Source organism: Watersipora subatra, chromosome 5, assembly GCF_963576615.1.
Source record: "Watersipora subatra chromosome 5, tzWatSuba1.1, whole genome shotgun sequence".
Lineage (NCBI taxonomy): Eukaryota > Metazoa > Bryozoa > Gymnolaemata > Cheilostomatida > Watersiporidae > Watersipora > Watersipora subatra.
In genome coordinates this window covers 3,550,274-3,564,865 of record NC_088712.1, presented here as the reverse complement: position 1 = coordinate 3,564,865, position 14,592 = coordinate 3,550,274, and the positions used below count along the sequence as shown (strand labels likewise).

Sequence of the window (14,592 nt, the reverse complement as noted above, 5' to 3'; positions counted from 1 at the left end):
TCGTCCTGGCAATAACATCACCTCAAACAACAAACAAATCTCAAGTGATAGAAAAATCTCTATACTCTTTGATTAAAACGTTTTAAACTTTACATTAGAAGCATTTAATTTGAAACAAGCCATTTGTGTTTTTGATTTATATTATAGTTTGTATATGTACGTGTATCTACTAATTAATAAGTAAATACATGAACTTGTGACAGTGCTCTGATAACTTGAACGCTCTGATAGTTCGAACACTTTCGCTCAGTCCCGTGAAGTTTGAGTTATCCATGTTTGACTTTACTTAACAGAAGCCGTGAACTTCTGAGCCTGCATAGCATTGTTTTTTTAAACTTTTCTTCTTTGTTACTAGCACCAAGGTTGTTAAACCTCACACAATCATTTGATGTACGCCAACATAAAAATGCAATAAAATTTGATTAAACTCTATTTATTACAAATAGCCACGTGCAACAGAGCTGGTAGATTTGCTCACACAGACAAAAACTTCAAAATGTCTTTGAGTTATAAATGTTTTGCTCAACCCAAGATTAACTTACGCAGTTAAGCCTCTTTGATTGATATCTTTTTTGACATATAAGTAATTGATGAGATTTTGCCCTGAAGTTAGTTTCAAAGAAAAAGGCAACAGCGTAACATCAGACAAAGCGCGTGTGAAGCATCATGCTGCGATATTTGGCGTTTGCAGTTTTTCTTTTTGAAATCTCCGAAGTTTTTGCTGGTGTTTTTAACGGCAATGGAGAAATACTTTTCACATATCACACTGAGTTCTTCACAAGAGGCTCTCGTATTATCTACCGTCCTCAAAAATACAAAAAGTGTAAGTATATTGTTTTTCGGATTATATTACATTATCTAAGAATATAGGAAAATACAATATGTCACCTTAAAATACCATTTTTTTCTCAATTGATTTTAATTTTCAATGATTAAAAATGTTTTGTACAATCACAATATACTTTACTAAAGGAGACTTGAAAAGGTTTATTTGGTATTTTTGTTGAATGAACAAATGTTACGAAAAAGTCGTGATCAAATTAAAGTTAGATTGTCAAAGAGGACTCATTCTAGTAACATGAGTTGAGCTAATGCTTTGTATGTACTACTCTACATACAAACGCAAGGTTCATTGAAGTCGGTCAAAACAATCCAGAAAATGTGGCTAGTGCTGATGACTGCTGAAAAACAAAAAATTAATTGAACGTTATCATGATTTTAGAAAGTTCGCTTTCAATAAAATGGAACAATATTTCTGTCTTCTGTGCTAGAAGAACTAAACTTAAAGATGGGTCCTTTTACTTCTACTAGTTATATTGAAACTTGCATAGACTTTGGTAAGTTTTTAATCATTTGCATGTACATGCATTTCTTTACAAGTTCATTAAAATGGAAATGTCGCTGATTTCTTTAGCTTTAAAAGCGCAGTAATATTTTATCTTAACTGTGTTGCCTTGTTTAATTTTAAAATTTCTTGTGTTAGGTTTGAGAGTTAGTTTTCAGTACTTCTAAACTTGGTATAGTTTTGTGAAAATCTGAAACACCAGAACTTTTATCAAAAAGTCTATTTTGCAGTAGTCTTTCATCAATAAGCATTTAATTGTCTCCGAAGATGTTGACAACAACCAAAAACAAATATGGTTTAAAAGTAAGCTTTTCAGTGGTAACTTACGAGTGTAACTGGCTTAGAAATCAAACTATTAGTACATATTGGCATAAACCCTTACCGAAATTTGACAATAGCCGTTGCTTATTTGAGCCTCCTTCAGATGACTAAAATTGAACTTTTACCTGAAATATCGGGTACCAATTTGTTAGTTTCGTCAATATTGTGTCTAAACAAAAAATTGAAGTACTTGATTGAGGATTCTATAAGATAATTTTGCAGTAAGCTTTTAATATTGTCTGGTGTTTATTGATTATATCAGAAAAAAAGTTTCTAGGCTCCCGAGTAGTATCTTTTTTGGAGTATATTTTGATTTGCTCCAATTTGGAATATTTTTTTCACATTTTTCTGAAAGGCCAGATATGAAAGCATATTCTCTTTAAAACGATTACTTAGTTTTATCAGAAAGTATTTCTTCATTTTTATTATTTGCTAATTCTGTTGATGTTTGAGGTGATCTGACTGTCAAGATATTGCAAGATTAAAATCAACACAGATTGATCGTGGTTAACCACTTATAAGAAAGATATGTGCTGAAAGGAAATCATTAGTTGCTATCATTGGTATAGGTGATATCGGTTACTGGATTTAATTTGCAGAGTTATGTGTCTGAATTCTCATTTCAATAATTGATGTCATAATAACACTTTCCCTTGATGTGAGTGCTTTAATTGTGATCAAGCTTTACCAAATTTAATCTTGTATCATCCTGGCAGTCAGATAACATCAGACATAAAAACTACCTCAAGTGAGAAAAAATAACGATACCCTCTGATAAAATCTATTAAAACTTGGCATAGGTTCATTTTTAAACAGATGCATCAATGCTGTTAAAGATGCAGCCATCCAGGGTGCCAACTATTACAACCACAAGTTACTAGCATTGCCAGATACTAGCCAACTGTAATGTTCAGCTGTGATTGATGGGCATGCATGCTTGCGTTAAACTGTCAAACTTATCTAAATATATTATACAGTTGTTGACAAACAACTGTAACATATTTTAGGATGAGTTTCAAAGTTCAACACAGAATGCATACAGGATGTTGAAAAACATCTGTAACATATTTTAGGATGAGTTTCATAGTTGAGCACAGGATGCATACAGGATACATGACTTATGAATCATAATTGGATACTTGACCAAAACTTGACATGCATTGTGCAACAATCAATACCAAACCATGAAGTAAAGTTTAAACTAAAATAATGTGTATGATTCATATCTAATGATCTTGATTTTTACTCAGAAAACTAATACTAAGAATGCGGGTATTCTATAACTTCTATCTGAAAAGTTATTTATCTCACAGTTTTACTTTTACATTAGAAACTTCTTAGAATTTGCCACCTTAGTGAAACAATTTTAGGGCTATTAAATTTGCAACCACAAATTGATCTTCTGACAGTTTTATACCTTGACGCAGTACAATATCGAAAATAAGTGGCTTTCGCAAGATTTACTCCTTCAACCTGAATTACTTGTACAAAAAAGCTACCAATGTGTAACCGTTAAGTATTCATGTAATATCCCAGATTGTGTTTGCATTGTTAGAACTGATCTTCGCTATGAAATAAAGTGAATTTGGCATCTAGGTTGTTTCAATGGAGATTTAGATATGTTTAAAATCACGCTTTTTCTACAAAATTTTGATTATTTACAAAGGTTATTGGTTCGAAAGTGGATGTGATTGTGACACATTTATAAATCTGCAAAATCAATATACTTTGGTCTGCTCAAATCTACTTTTCATCTTTTTTTGAATGAGTCTTTAATAATCCTTTCAAAATTTGGTATGTTACAAAAAGGTTGCAGTTTTTGATAACTAGCAATAAAAACCAATACCTGAGAATACATATTAGAAGTTAGAGTTTTGGTGTAACTGCAGAAGATGTCTCCCGTTCCAGTAACAAACACAAAACTTTGTACTAATAAATATTTTAGACTATACAGACCTAGAAACATGTAACTTGTTTATTCAAGACAACAGCTAAATATTTTGATCTTTATGTTGTCACCCTTCTACAGTTTCACCTTTGGGAAAGGGTTCTGTAGCCAAAATAGCTTATACAAGAGTTGACTCACAGGCTGACGTTGGAGGAAAAGAGGAAAAAGAATTTCTGAATGACAAAAATTTCTGGGATGAGATGTCATGGGATTATGCAGGTGAGTAGTACTTCTTAATCTAAAAGATAGAGTGAATCATTTGCATAGCTACCAAAAATGTTAATCTTGTAATCTCATTAGAAATATTTACTGTAGATGAATCTTAAAACTTAGCTATAGGTTTCAGAAAGTTAAGTTAAACTATCTTCATAGATCAGAGATCATATTGAAAACAAAAATAATTTTGTGCGCTGAAATGCTAGTCACCATTGCTCTAGAGACATTCTAATATACATTTAGTAGCACTATTTCTTGAGTGGAATTGAGATCCATTAAAGTTTAAGCAGTTTGCACTGTTTTTTAAGTTCAAAGTATATTTTTACTATACTTTGAACTTAAAAAACAGTGCAATATAATTACTTTGTAATTCTCTCATACCATACATAATTAGTAAAAACCACCAGAATTTATGCCAGCGGTTTTGGCGCTGAGTACTAAATTTATAATGCACTCTTCAAAAATCATCAAAAATTAACAAAATTCAAACACATTCTTGCTTTTATTTGGTAACGTTGCAGTTGCCAAAATTATTTGAGGATGTGAGAATAAGTGGGAATGACGTTATTTACTGGTTTAGTCTTTTGGGTTATCATTATATGGATATAGGATGCCTAATCAAAAGCGATAGGTTAAAGAGATGTCTGTGTACTCAACAGCCTTAACAGCTGTGAAGTTCGTCGCTCATAAAAATTTGGTAATTTTTAAAAAAAAAAAAAGCATGGTGCATTTCACATATTTGTTTCAAGCATAGATCTTTAAATTTTCAGTCTCAACAAAAGCTAAGATTTAAAAATCCTATCATTCCATACTAAGTGCAGTGATGAATCACCAAACGGCAATTTTCAGGCATGTCCTGGGCTCTAATTCACAATGAAAGCATTTCTATTTTTAGGCTCATATTACTACATTGATACCACAATAGAAGACGTATATCCAGAAGCTAGATTTGAATATTGCATAGCGATATATAATGAGAAATGCAGCCTGATATACGAAGAGTCTATGCAGTTCTATGAAGTGGCAGATGAGATTAAAACTTGCACACTTGACCAAGATTGTGATTATTATGATGACTACACATGCTCTGAAGGTATTTATAGTTTTACTGTTGCTATTGTTTCTTAAACAGTTTCAAGGGTGGGTTTCATTAGTTTCAAACTAACTAATTTGCTAGTTTAAATTTTATCCAAGATGCAGTGGAAGCTATTTGAGTTGCATTTAAATGTGTTTACACCATTTCCTGTTAAACATTATACTCTTTGACATAGACCAATTGAGTTTGGTTTCAAATCTGGTCTCAGATGTGTCTTATGGTTACCTAGTAATTTAATGGCAATTTTTATTCTATAAAATGCTAAACAATTGATCAATCAGCAGATTCTTTTGCGATTCACCAGATAAACAACTCAGCAGAGAGAAAAATTATACGCTTTTGGTGAGCTCTGAAAATAGCACAGAACTGCTAAAACATTTGCTACTTTATTTCAGTCTCATAGCAGTTTAGGTTAAGGTGGTTGAATGGTGCAAAGAGGTTGCATGGGATAGTAAAATTGAACCTTGTTGGCACAAACCTTGGACGATGCATCAATTTAATTCAACCTCAGACCAAGATGCTCGTCAGATTGACAGACACAAATTGTAATATAACGAGGAATGTAGTTAATAACTGGTATTCTTCTAATAATGACTACAACCAAAATGCTACATGAAGCCATGAGCCAGCTTGTCTTATAGTTTAAGGAGTATTATAGGCTAGCAATAAATTGATTCTTGAGCATTCGATGAATGTTCCACCAAAACATATTTTTTCTAATCTACACTCTCAGTCCGACATGTTTTTAGCTAGAATTCCGTGATCACTTGTTTTTATTTCATTATTTGCATCAACAACTCTTTAGTGCTTCCGAAATAGCAAAACTTTATGTCTCTATCTGAAAAAATAGAGTAACACAGAATCTAAAGAGCAGCTTGAATCACAACTCATTTTTGTGTTTTGCAGCTTTAGAGAAGTGTGGGACGAAAGGAGACACATCTGATCACCCAGGTAAGACCCTTTTAAGGATTTAACCAATAAATAACTCTCTTAGCGCAATCAAATGTTGGCATATGCTTCAGTATCCTGCTTATGGTTAAGATTACTCTAATAGTGAATCTAAGTTTATCACCATGACAACGGTAAACACACCTGTACAAGCTAATCAACATGCATACATTCCAGTTAACAAATGGCATCGGTGATTCAAGTGCTTTTAAGAAACTATTGAAGCATGTGGCTGCAAAAATTACTTGTTATCGGAAAGTGTAGCTAGTTTCTTTGTCAGTCGCAATTTTGCTTAGCTCGCAGATAGTCAAACGAGTTCACTGATAGAATTTTATGTTAGCATTACTAGTCTACTCATCTTCTTCCCCTTAAAGCACATAAATTACATAGTTTTTTATTATATCTTTCAACACATCAGAGTCTTGGCTTTCGAATGAGCCTACATTCATTACACAAAGAATCATAAACTATGACAAACAGGGTGTCAAAAGTACGTCCTGCAAAAGAAAAACACTTGGTTCAGGTACTCAAAATGTGACGTCATAATTCTTATTTAGTCTTAGGTCGTTGATTCCTTTTGCTGCCATTGAGGCTGCGTTTTTCTGTGACAATCGGGGCTGTTAAACCCGGAGAGCGCTAATAATAAACTAAGATTCTAGATAATCAACAATGCCCGCAATCGTGCTAACGCCGACCAATGCAAACACATGTTCTGGGTTAATTAATTATGCTTCAACAAATGTACTGTCGTTGATAAAGGTAATGAAATCAAATCGATTAAATTATGACCTGCAGTTGCGTGGCCCTAGAATAAATGTCAATCGCACTTTCGCCGAGATCACGCAATGCTTGAAATTAATTAGTTTCAGTCTTCACCCTCAACACCACATTTAAAATAAAGAGATAGTGTATAATATCATCGGAAAAATATAGCATGGTTCTTGGAGTCTGAGGTACTTATCATAGAAATAATATGTACATGGAGAACTAATGACACTGATTCCTTTGTCATTTTCATTTGTTCTCTGGAGTTGTCCTATCTTCGCCTGCCACTAGCGTCCCTATCGTATATCAAATAAGCAGTAAGAGCACACAACAACAAATATGAGAATTGTGATGTCACAATTTTCGAAACTATGCCAGTAAACTTTTTTGAAGTAGAGCTCTAGGGAAATTCTATAAACAACAACCAATGTATGTCTCACCATGGCAAGCAATAGCTCATTGAAAAGCCAAGACTCTGATGTATTGAAATATACAAAAAAAAATTATGTAATTTATGTGCTTTAAAATCTCGTACGAAGCTGTCGTAGGAGATTATCTGTGCAAAGCCATGCTTAGAAGTTTGACAAAAATAGGTTTCAAAAAATTTCAAACTAGCAAATTTCCACATAGTAGGCAAACTCCATACTTTGGCCATTTGAACATGGTACAGCAGTTTTGAATTACTGTGCAGTTACAGCTAATTATTACACCTGAGAATTTCTTACGAACTGCTAAGGGACTTATAGACCATAAAAGTATAAAAACGCAATAATGCAATACTGTATGTTTCAGCTTTTAGATTTGTGACCACTTAGCTTGTTTTTAGGCTAAAGAGTAGGTGTGCCAAAGTTCAGCCAACAATTTAATCCATTACCGTGACAACTGATACCACTAAATAATACAAAGAATTATTTATTAGAACGCAGACTGACTAACTATTCACGGCTTTTGTTTGGCAGTTATGTCAAATAACACGTGCATGTCCCATATTCTAACCCTTTGAGCAGTTAACCACTTGTTGGTGCTTGAAGGATCTGAACAGACATTGAACTGGCGAAACATTGAAGCATTTGTTATTGAAAACCAATTGTAACAGAACTAAATATGGTTTCGTACAAATATTAGTAAATTCTTTCATAAATCATTGGTCCTTTTATCATTTTCCATTTTTTATAGGGTATGAGGTGTTCTAACTGTTAGAGTATTTTAAAACTAGAATCGATGAGCCTTGATTGCATTTAAACAACGTCACAAGCTGTTATGCCTGCGATAGTAGATTCAGACTACTGCATTCAAGCTGCAGCATTGCGTACTTCTATTCCGTCGGCCTCTTTGCAACTCAAAAACATCATAGTCACACTTTGGCTTGCTATGATATTTTTAAATAATTTGCGGCCAAGTTCTGTAGATTTTTTATCAAAACAGTCATAACTCCTCTAACATCAAAAGCGATTGCAAATGATAAATAAATGTCGAAATGTTTTGATAAATGAAACTACAATTTGGTCTATTTCATTTTTATAGGTCTTTGTGTAGCTCAAACTACCAAACTATTAATTGTCAGTTGGCGCCTGAACGATTATCTCACATTTATGTAGTTTAAAGCTCATGATCAGAGTTGGGTAACAACAAGTTACCAAACATCACTCTCAGCTCATGACTGCTTTAATGATTATCTCTCTAAATTCTTCATAAATAAATCATAGAATTAGCAAGTGACACCTGCGCAATCAAGCGATAATACTCCTACCGGCTTACTAGCAAAAGAAGATAATACTGTATACGAAAATCACCAAGGTTGTATTTACCTTGTGGAAAGCTGTAAGTTTACTACAATGGACATTTAAACTAGTCTTTTTCTCACTCACGTGTTCAGCTATAGATTAGTAAAAGCAATGTAGTCTATTGTTTGATTTTTGAATACCCAGATTCTAAGGCTATGGCTGTAGCAAGTTAATTTGGTACGACAGTTTTGACAAAGAAAATGCTGTACCAAGAAATATTTAAGAAAATCAATAGGAAGTCTTTATTTTAGTTGAATGATCATTTTTAAAACATCACACAGCATAAAAAATGATCTAGCATTTAATCCCATGCGGATTATTGCAGTTTCTTTATCATTAAACTTAATTTTTTCTGCGAAAGCAGCATTGGCTCGTTTTATTGACTTTGGAACTGATTTTGAACAAATCCAACATGTACTAAGTTGATACAGTGTGCTCTCGAGTTACGATGTTCCTGTTTTAGAATTTTCTCCATGCAGCCTCGAAATCAACAGGTTTACATTTTGACCATACAAACTTTGTTGGCCATATGAATTGAACTAATATATTCTTCGAATTGCAATTGTAAAAATTAATGAACCCATTGTGTTGAAATAACCAAATGCCAATATGCTGTTCTTCACAACCCTTCCCACAACACCTTAAATAGATGTGGTGATCAAATTTTCTCAGTTTAGTATTATTTGAGTAAAATTTGAAATATTATTTTTTAAAACCAGTAACAAATATTGAGTTTCAATATTTTTGAGTAGATGGGCAAGGATCAGACAAAGTTTCATAGTCTGCTACCAAAAGTCATCTTCATTATGTATTAAATTTGTTTTAAGTGTACAGAGACATAATTAGTATTGATTTGTTTTTTTACTTCTTTCTGCTCTCCTCCCTACTTCTACCGGCTCAAGACACATCTCTTTAAGCTATTCATAATAAAATGTTATTTCTTCTTCGAATCGCCATTAAATGGTCAAATATGTGATAGGCTGCTTCGAAGAACAGCATCCCTTTCCTGGGTTTTCTTGGCAAACTAGGTAGAAACAGAGTTTACTGAGGTTGTTAAAAAGTTATAATAAAAGAGCCGCAACCCGATAGCTGATATATTTTTAGCAATTAAATAGTTGACCAAAGAAAAATAGTTAAAAGCGTTTGTTTAAACTTAGCATTGAGTATATTTAATAAATTGAAATAGTTTAGGTTGAACTTGAAGTTTATGTTAAACAAAACTTATGTTAATGTTAATGTTAATGCATTAGTTTATGTTAATGCATTCAAAAAAAGAACTTCTTGCGGTATGTATTGTTGCTATTGCACATGCGCCTTGTACATGGTAATATTGAAATTGATTGCACTTTAATACACCAAACACTGTAAAGTAACTGTAGGTAACAATAGTTACAGAGGTGAAAATATAATTCAGTTACTAATTTTTAATATTTGCAGTAATTACACTATATATATTGTTCATGATTTTTTCCTGGAGTGGTTGGTGTTATATAATTACTCTGGTTTTTATATCTTTCTATACAACATGATCCCTACACGATGCGAACTCATCAACAGATTAGATTTGTATGGCGCGGACACACAATAAGCTGATATTATAAGGCTATTCTTGAATAAAGGTTCCCAAAAGTAAAGTTTGTTGTGTAGTAAAACTGGTAGCGCTTTTGCATCTTAACTGTAAGGCATTTAAATTCCAAAAATTGTTGTCATTCAAAGCGCAGTAGTTTTTTATCTTGTGTATAAAATTAGTTTCATAGAAAATATTTTACCAATGTTTAGCATGACCCACAGCAGCTGCTGTGTATAGTACTTAAAAATACTAGACAAGTTAAATGCGGAAGGTTAACAAAATTAACTTTTTATCATTCAATACACTCAACATTTGTTTAAATACCAAATCGCTGTTACACCCTTACTGTAAAAAATATTGTAATTTTAGTGGAAATAGTATTTCCATTATTAGAGTCATTAAATATACTACTAACAAATCCTTGCAAAACTTTGAGAGATCCTATTTTTCCAGTCTTCAAGCAAGCATTTAGCAACCAGCAACGTGAGTGTCGCTTGTATTAGTCGCATCAGTTTGATAGAGACGCACTTGTGCTTTACCTGTTCAGTCTTCCGCACAATATGCATCTATATGTCCTTGTCTAAAAACCATTTAGGTTTACTAAAAGACTTGTAAATGGTTTCACCATAGTTTGCTATAGATATTTTCTTTGGTTAACTGTTTTAGGTCACGTAAAATATTTTTTGATTAAAAGAAACTGCTCATTTCAAACATTAGCATATAATCTTAATGTTTTCTAGAAAACTTTGAATGGGCTTACTTTTCACCGTGCTTAAAGACTAAATGATAACTTTTTTTTACTCGCCTTTATTATGAATAGGATTTAATTATCTTTATTCAGTTATCAAACCAAATTTAGCACTAGTTTAAACATTTCTTAATATTGACGCTGTTTCTTTTATATTGTAGACTTTCTAATTCCATCAAGAAATGTTTACCGATAGCAATGCGCAATATTGGTCAGAAATAGGAAACAAATTGTTTGGTGTACCAAAAATTTTGCTCATAACTTTATCTAAACAAGAAAAAAGGTTGTGTAATATGCTTAACTTTTTATGTTACTTGCAGATGGCGGTCAACTTGCAGGCCTGATTATAATCTCAACTCTGTCAGTTACCCTCAGCGTGCTTCTCTGCATTCTTTGTAAGACAAAGTGCGGTCAAAGAAGAACTCACCAATGCATTAACTCCCTACCGTAAGGCATTTAAATGTTTTCGTATCAAATCAAATAAGATATACCATAGAGCTTTTTGCTTCGGGCAATATTTTAAACCTTTTAGTGTCTTGGAACCTTTTAGATGCTAGCATTATTTTTTTATCTAAATCCTAAAGTAGGGTTATTAATAAGTGTTTTTTCAAAGATTTTGTTGCAAAATGTCATTAGAAAAAAAAACTAACTTTTAAGATTTTGAAACATGCTTTGTTTCAGTTTCTGCTAGCTGCTTGTCAAATCAGCACAGCACAACGGTTTTTATGGTCAACTCAAATAAGTTTTTTCATGCTTTGTTATGTTTTTTTTATGTTCATACTATCATGGTCATGAAGGGAGAAACTTTGAAATCTAAATTTAAACATCATAGAATGTTATTAAAGATAGAAAAAGTCAAGCAAATTCCTCACAGAAAGGTGGTGCTAAAAAAATATAATGTGAGCATCAGCTTTATGTAAACTTTCTAATTGCAGTTTTGGTCAAATATCCAATTACTTTTTTTTAGAGCTCATCTCAAACAAAATAGAATATTTAAAGCACTATAAAGCACTTGTGCTGAATTCAACTGAAAGTTAATGCAAAAAGCTTAAATTTTTAAACTCTGGTCATTCTGGTTTTGTGTGTTAGTAACTCTGAGCCACTTTTCCAATGACACAAATTTTTTAAACTATCATTAAATAGATCTAAATTTGCTCATAATACAATTTTATTTGGTGAAACGGAAGTAAAATCGTTCTGCGGCAAAGCGGAGTTTATCAAATAGCAAGGAAAAAGTTTATTTCACAGTTATTCAGGCTTAACCTAAAAAAATGTGCCTAATTTTTAAAATTATAAATATTTTTACATTAGCATCATATCTATTTCGCAATCAATCATCATAGTTTCCTGACTTGCATTCAATTAGAAAATTATAGTTAGCATTATATGCTTCTTGAGCTGTATAATGATTATCAATGGCCTACCAACAAGCGAGTTGTATCCATTTCATCGCAATTTTGTTGCAACACAAACTATTATTATAACATAGAATGTAGATTATTATACTACAAAATGGTTGAGAAAGGAAGTCTAATTTTTTTTATAATGTTCTGTGCAAGAAATATTTTGATTGGTTAATGCTGTTATTTGGTACAAGCTTTTGTAAAAAAGAGCAATATGAATGCCGACATTTTGTTGGCTAGGGTGTCTGGCACACCTGATTCAATGCCAAAATACCGGGTCATGAAGATTCGAAAATTAAAAAAAATTTTTTTCAAATTATTATGATTAACTTTCAATATCGATACAAGCTATTACAATCTTTAGACTACTTACTATAATATTTCCAGGCAATGCATTTTCTACTTGTGAAAAAAAAACGCTTTCTACGTTTTTATGTTATGCTATATACAATCTACTTTTATTCACTTTCTTTCTAAGTGTTGTGGTTCAATTTTTTTGTGATTTGAAGAGCGTCAAATATTACAATTTTTACAGAGGCGTTAGGTCGATACAAAATGGATTAATGTGTTTGAATGGGTTTTCTGCAACTATCTGAAAGAGTACATATAATCTATCAAGCAAGAAACAACTACTGAGCACTTGTTCTAGATAGTCAACTTTCATCCCTAGTACCGCCATCGAAGTGACACGCAGTGCCTAGTAACAACATTTATATATTGGTCTATTAATCATTGCAAAATTGATGCTGGGTGTGTATACCATTGAGATGTTATCTTTTTAGCTGTTGGGAAAACAAGATTGACAGTTCCGATCAAATGATGGAGAACGAAAAGTTTAGTGACTTGTCCGTGCCATCACCCACCTTGAACACAGTTGCATTTGACAGTAATCTTAAAGAGAATGGCTGTAAAGATTTATCTACAAATGTCAGCAATCAATCATTCATATGCCCAAAACCGACTTTTGCCACTTTAATAAATGATGCAAAGGTTTTGCATCATTGCAAGCAGTTGCCAAATCCGCCACCCTATCACCATGGCAAACTGAATTATTATTGTGAAAAGTTTTAGACAATAAGATTTATCATACTTTTTTCATTCGATGTCATAAAAACATAAAAGTTAAAAATTAAATGCATGGTTTGAGTTGTTTTATAACTTTGTTCAACAAACCTGTGATACAATTTTATGAATTTTTTGACGCAGGATGAAGTAGAAAAATATTCTTGTCCCTCAGAATTTTTATTTAACCACTTTTTTTAAATCTCAAGAGCATATTTTGTTTGTATACCTGTGTGAATTAATTTCAACCAGCTGTAAAACATTACGAATATATTTTTGTAAGTTTTATTCAACCTCAATTTTGTAATTTGCTCATTTTATTTCATTTGAACATATGTAAAACTACATTATATTTGTACACAAAACCGCAAAATAACAACCGAATAGTTTATTGTCACATTCTAGTTTACCAATAGAGTTCTGATAATAGACGACGCCATACGCCCAAAGTAATTCCCTCGTTTATATGAAGCAAAAATACATCTGCCTCTTTCGAATATTTAGCATTTAAAAAATAATATCAACTAATTATAGCATAGCACTTATAACCACAACATATCAACTTTGCAAAACTTACACACAAATAGTTTGATAAATAAGGAGTGTCAAAGTTTCTTTTATTGAACTTACCGTGTTTCTTGTTAAACTTATGCTCATGTTTCATCAGTGCATCACTTAGTAAGGGAATTGACAATTGTATCTTGTATCAGTGTTTGATATCTAAGACAATGTGAATATAAAACAGATCTTGTGTCAGTTACACTGGCCTAACATGCGTATTATATTTCAAAGTAATTGATTTCGTATACATGCAAACAAAAAAACACATTTGTAGAGACTGTCCAGTAAAAAGATGTAGTTGTTGATAATGATATAGGTACCTGGTGCTCACTCAACCTGTTGTTCGGCTAATGGGCCACAATTTCTCATCTGCAGCACAGTTAAATAAATATTCCATGAGACCAAGATTACGCCGAAACAAAAAAGTCTATTCATCAAAATAAGCTCTAAGTTAGTAGTCAAAATAAAATATTTATTATTCAATATAACACTTACAAACAACGAGAATATCCTAACTTTATTCAGGAAACGCATTACTGACGACATGCTAAACAGACTTTTTCATACAGTATATGCTAGCGGTTGAGCGAATATGATATGTGCAAAAGTGATTACCATAAAGTTTGCTATCAAAATTAGAACAAAAGAAAGTTTCTTCTTCTACATATTACTTGACAAAACAGGAAATAATATTATATACTATTAATTTATGTTATTAAATGTTATAAAGTTGTTATAAAGTCAATTGTAGTTGCCTACTTAATATTCTAGAATTTCATACATGTTTTCAGCTGACGTACTCCTTCATGCAACACACTTGCATAG

The 14,592-nt window shown here is 32.3% G+C and overlaps 1 protein-coding gene across 1 annotated transcript; it reads left to right on the top strand.

Moving 5' to 3' along the window:
• Positions 1–623: 623 nt before the first annotated feature.
• LOC137396347 (uncharacterized) lies at positions 624–13,499 on the top strand. Its single transcript, XM_068082581.1, has 6 exons — positions 624–823; positions 3,696–3,833; positions 4,726–4,923; positions 5,833–5,877; positions 11,062–11,188; positions 12,927–13,499. Exons 1-6 carry the CDS (start codon positions 667–669, stop codon positions 13,213–13,215), a joined length of 954 nt encoding a protein of 317 aa, XP_067938682.1. The 5' UTR covers positions 624–666; the 3' UTR covers positions 13,216–13,499.
• The last annotated feature ends 1,093 nt before the right edge of the window (positions 13,500–14,592 follow it).

Bases quoted from the DNA above. Each gene is read 5' to 3' on its own strand.
- LOC137396347 (XM_068082581.1), top strand. From the start codon at position 667: ATGCTGCGATATTTGGCGTTTGCAGTTTTTCTTTTTGAAATCTCCGAA. The intron at 4,924-5,832 runs GTATTTATAGTT...TGTGTTTTGCAG, and splicing joins TGACTACACATGCTCTGAAG to CTTTAGAGAAGTGTGGGACG. The intron at 5,878-11,061 runs GTAAGACCCTTT...TGTTACTTGCAG, and splicing joins AGACACATCTGATCACCCAG to ATGGCGGTCAACTTGCAGGC.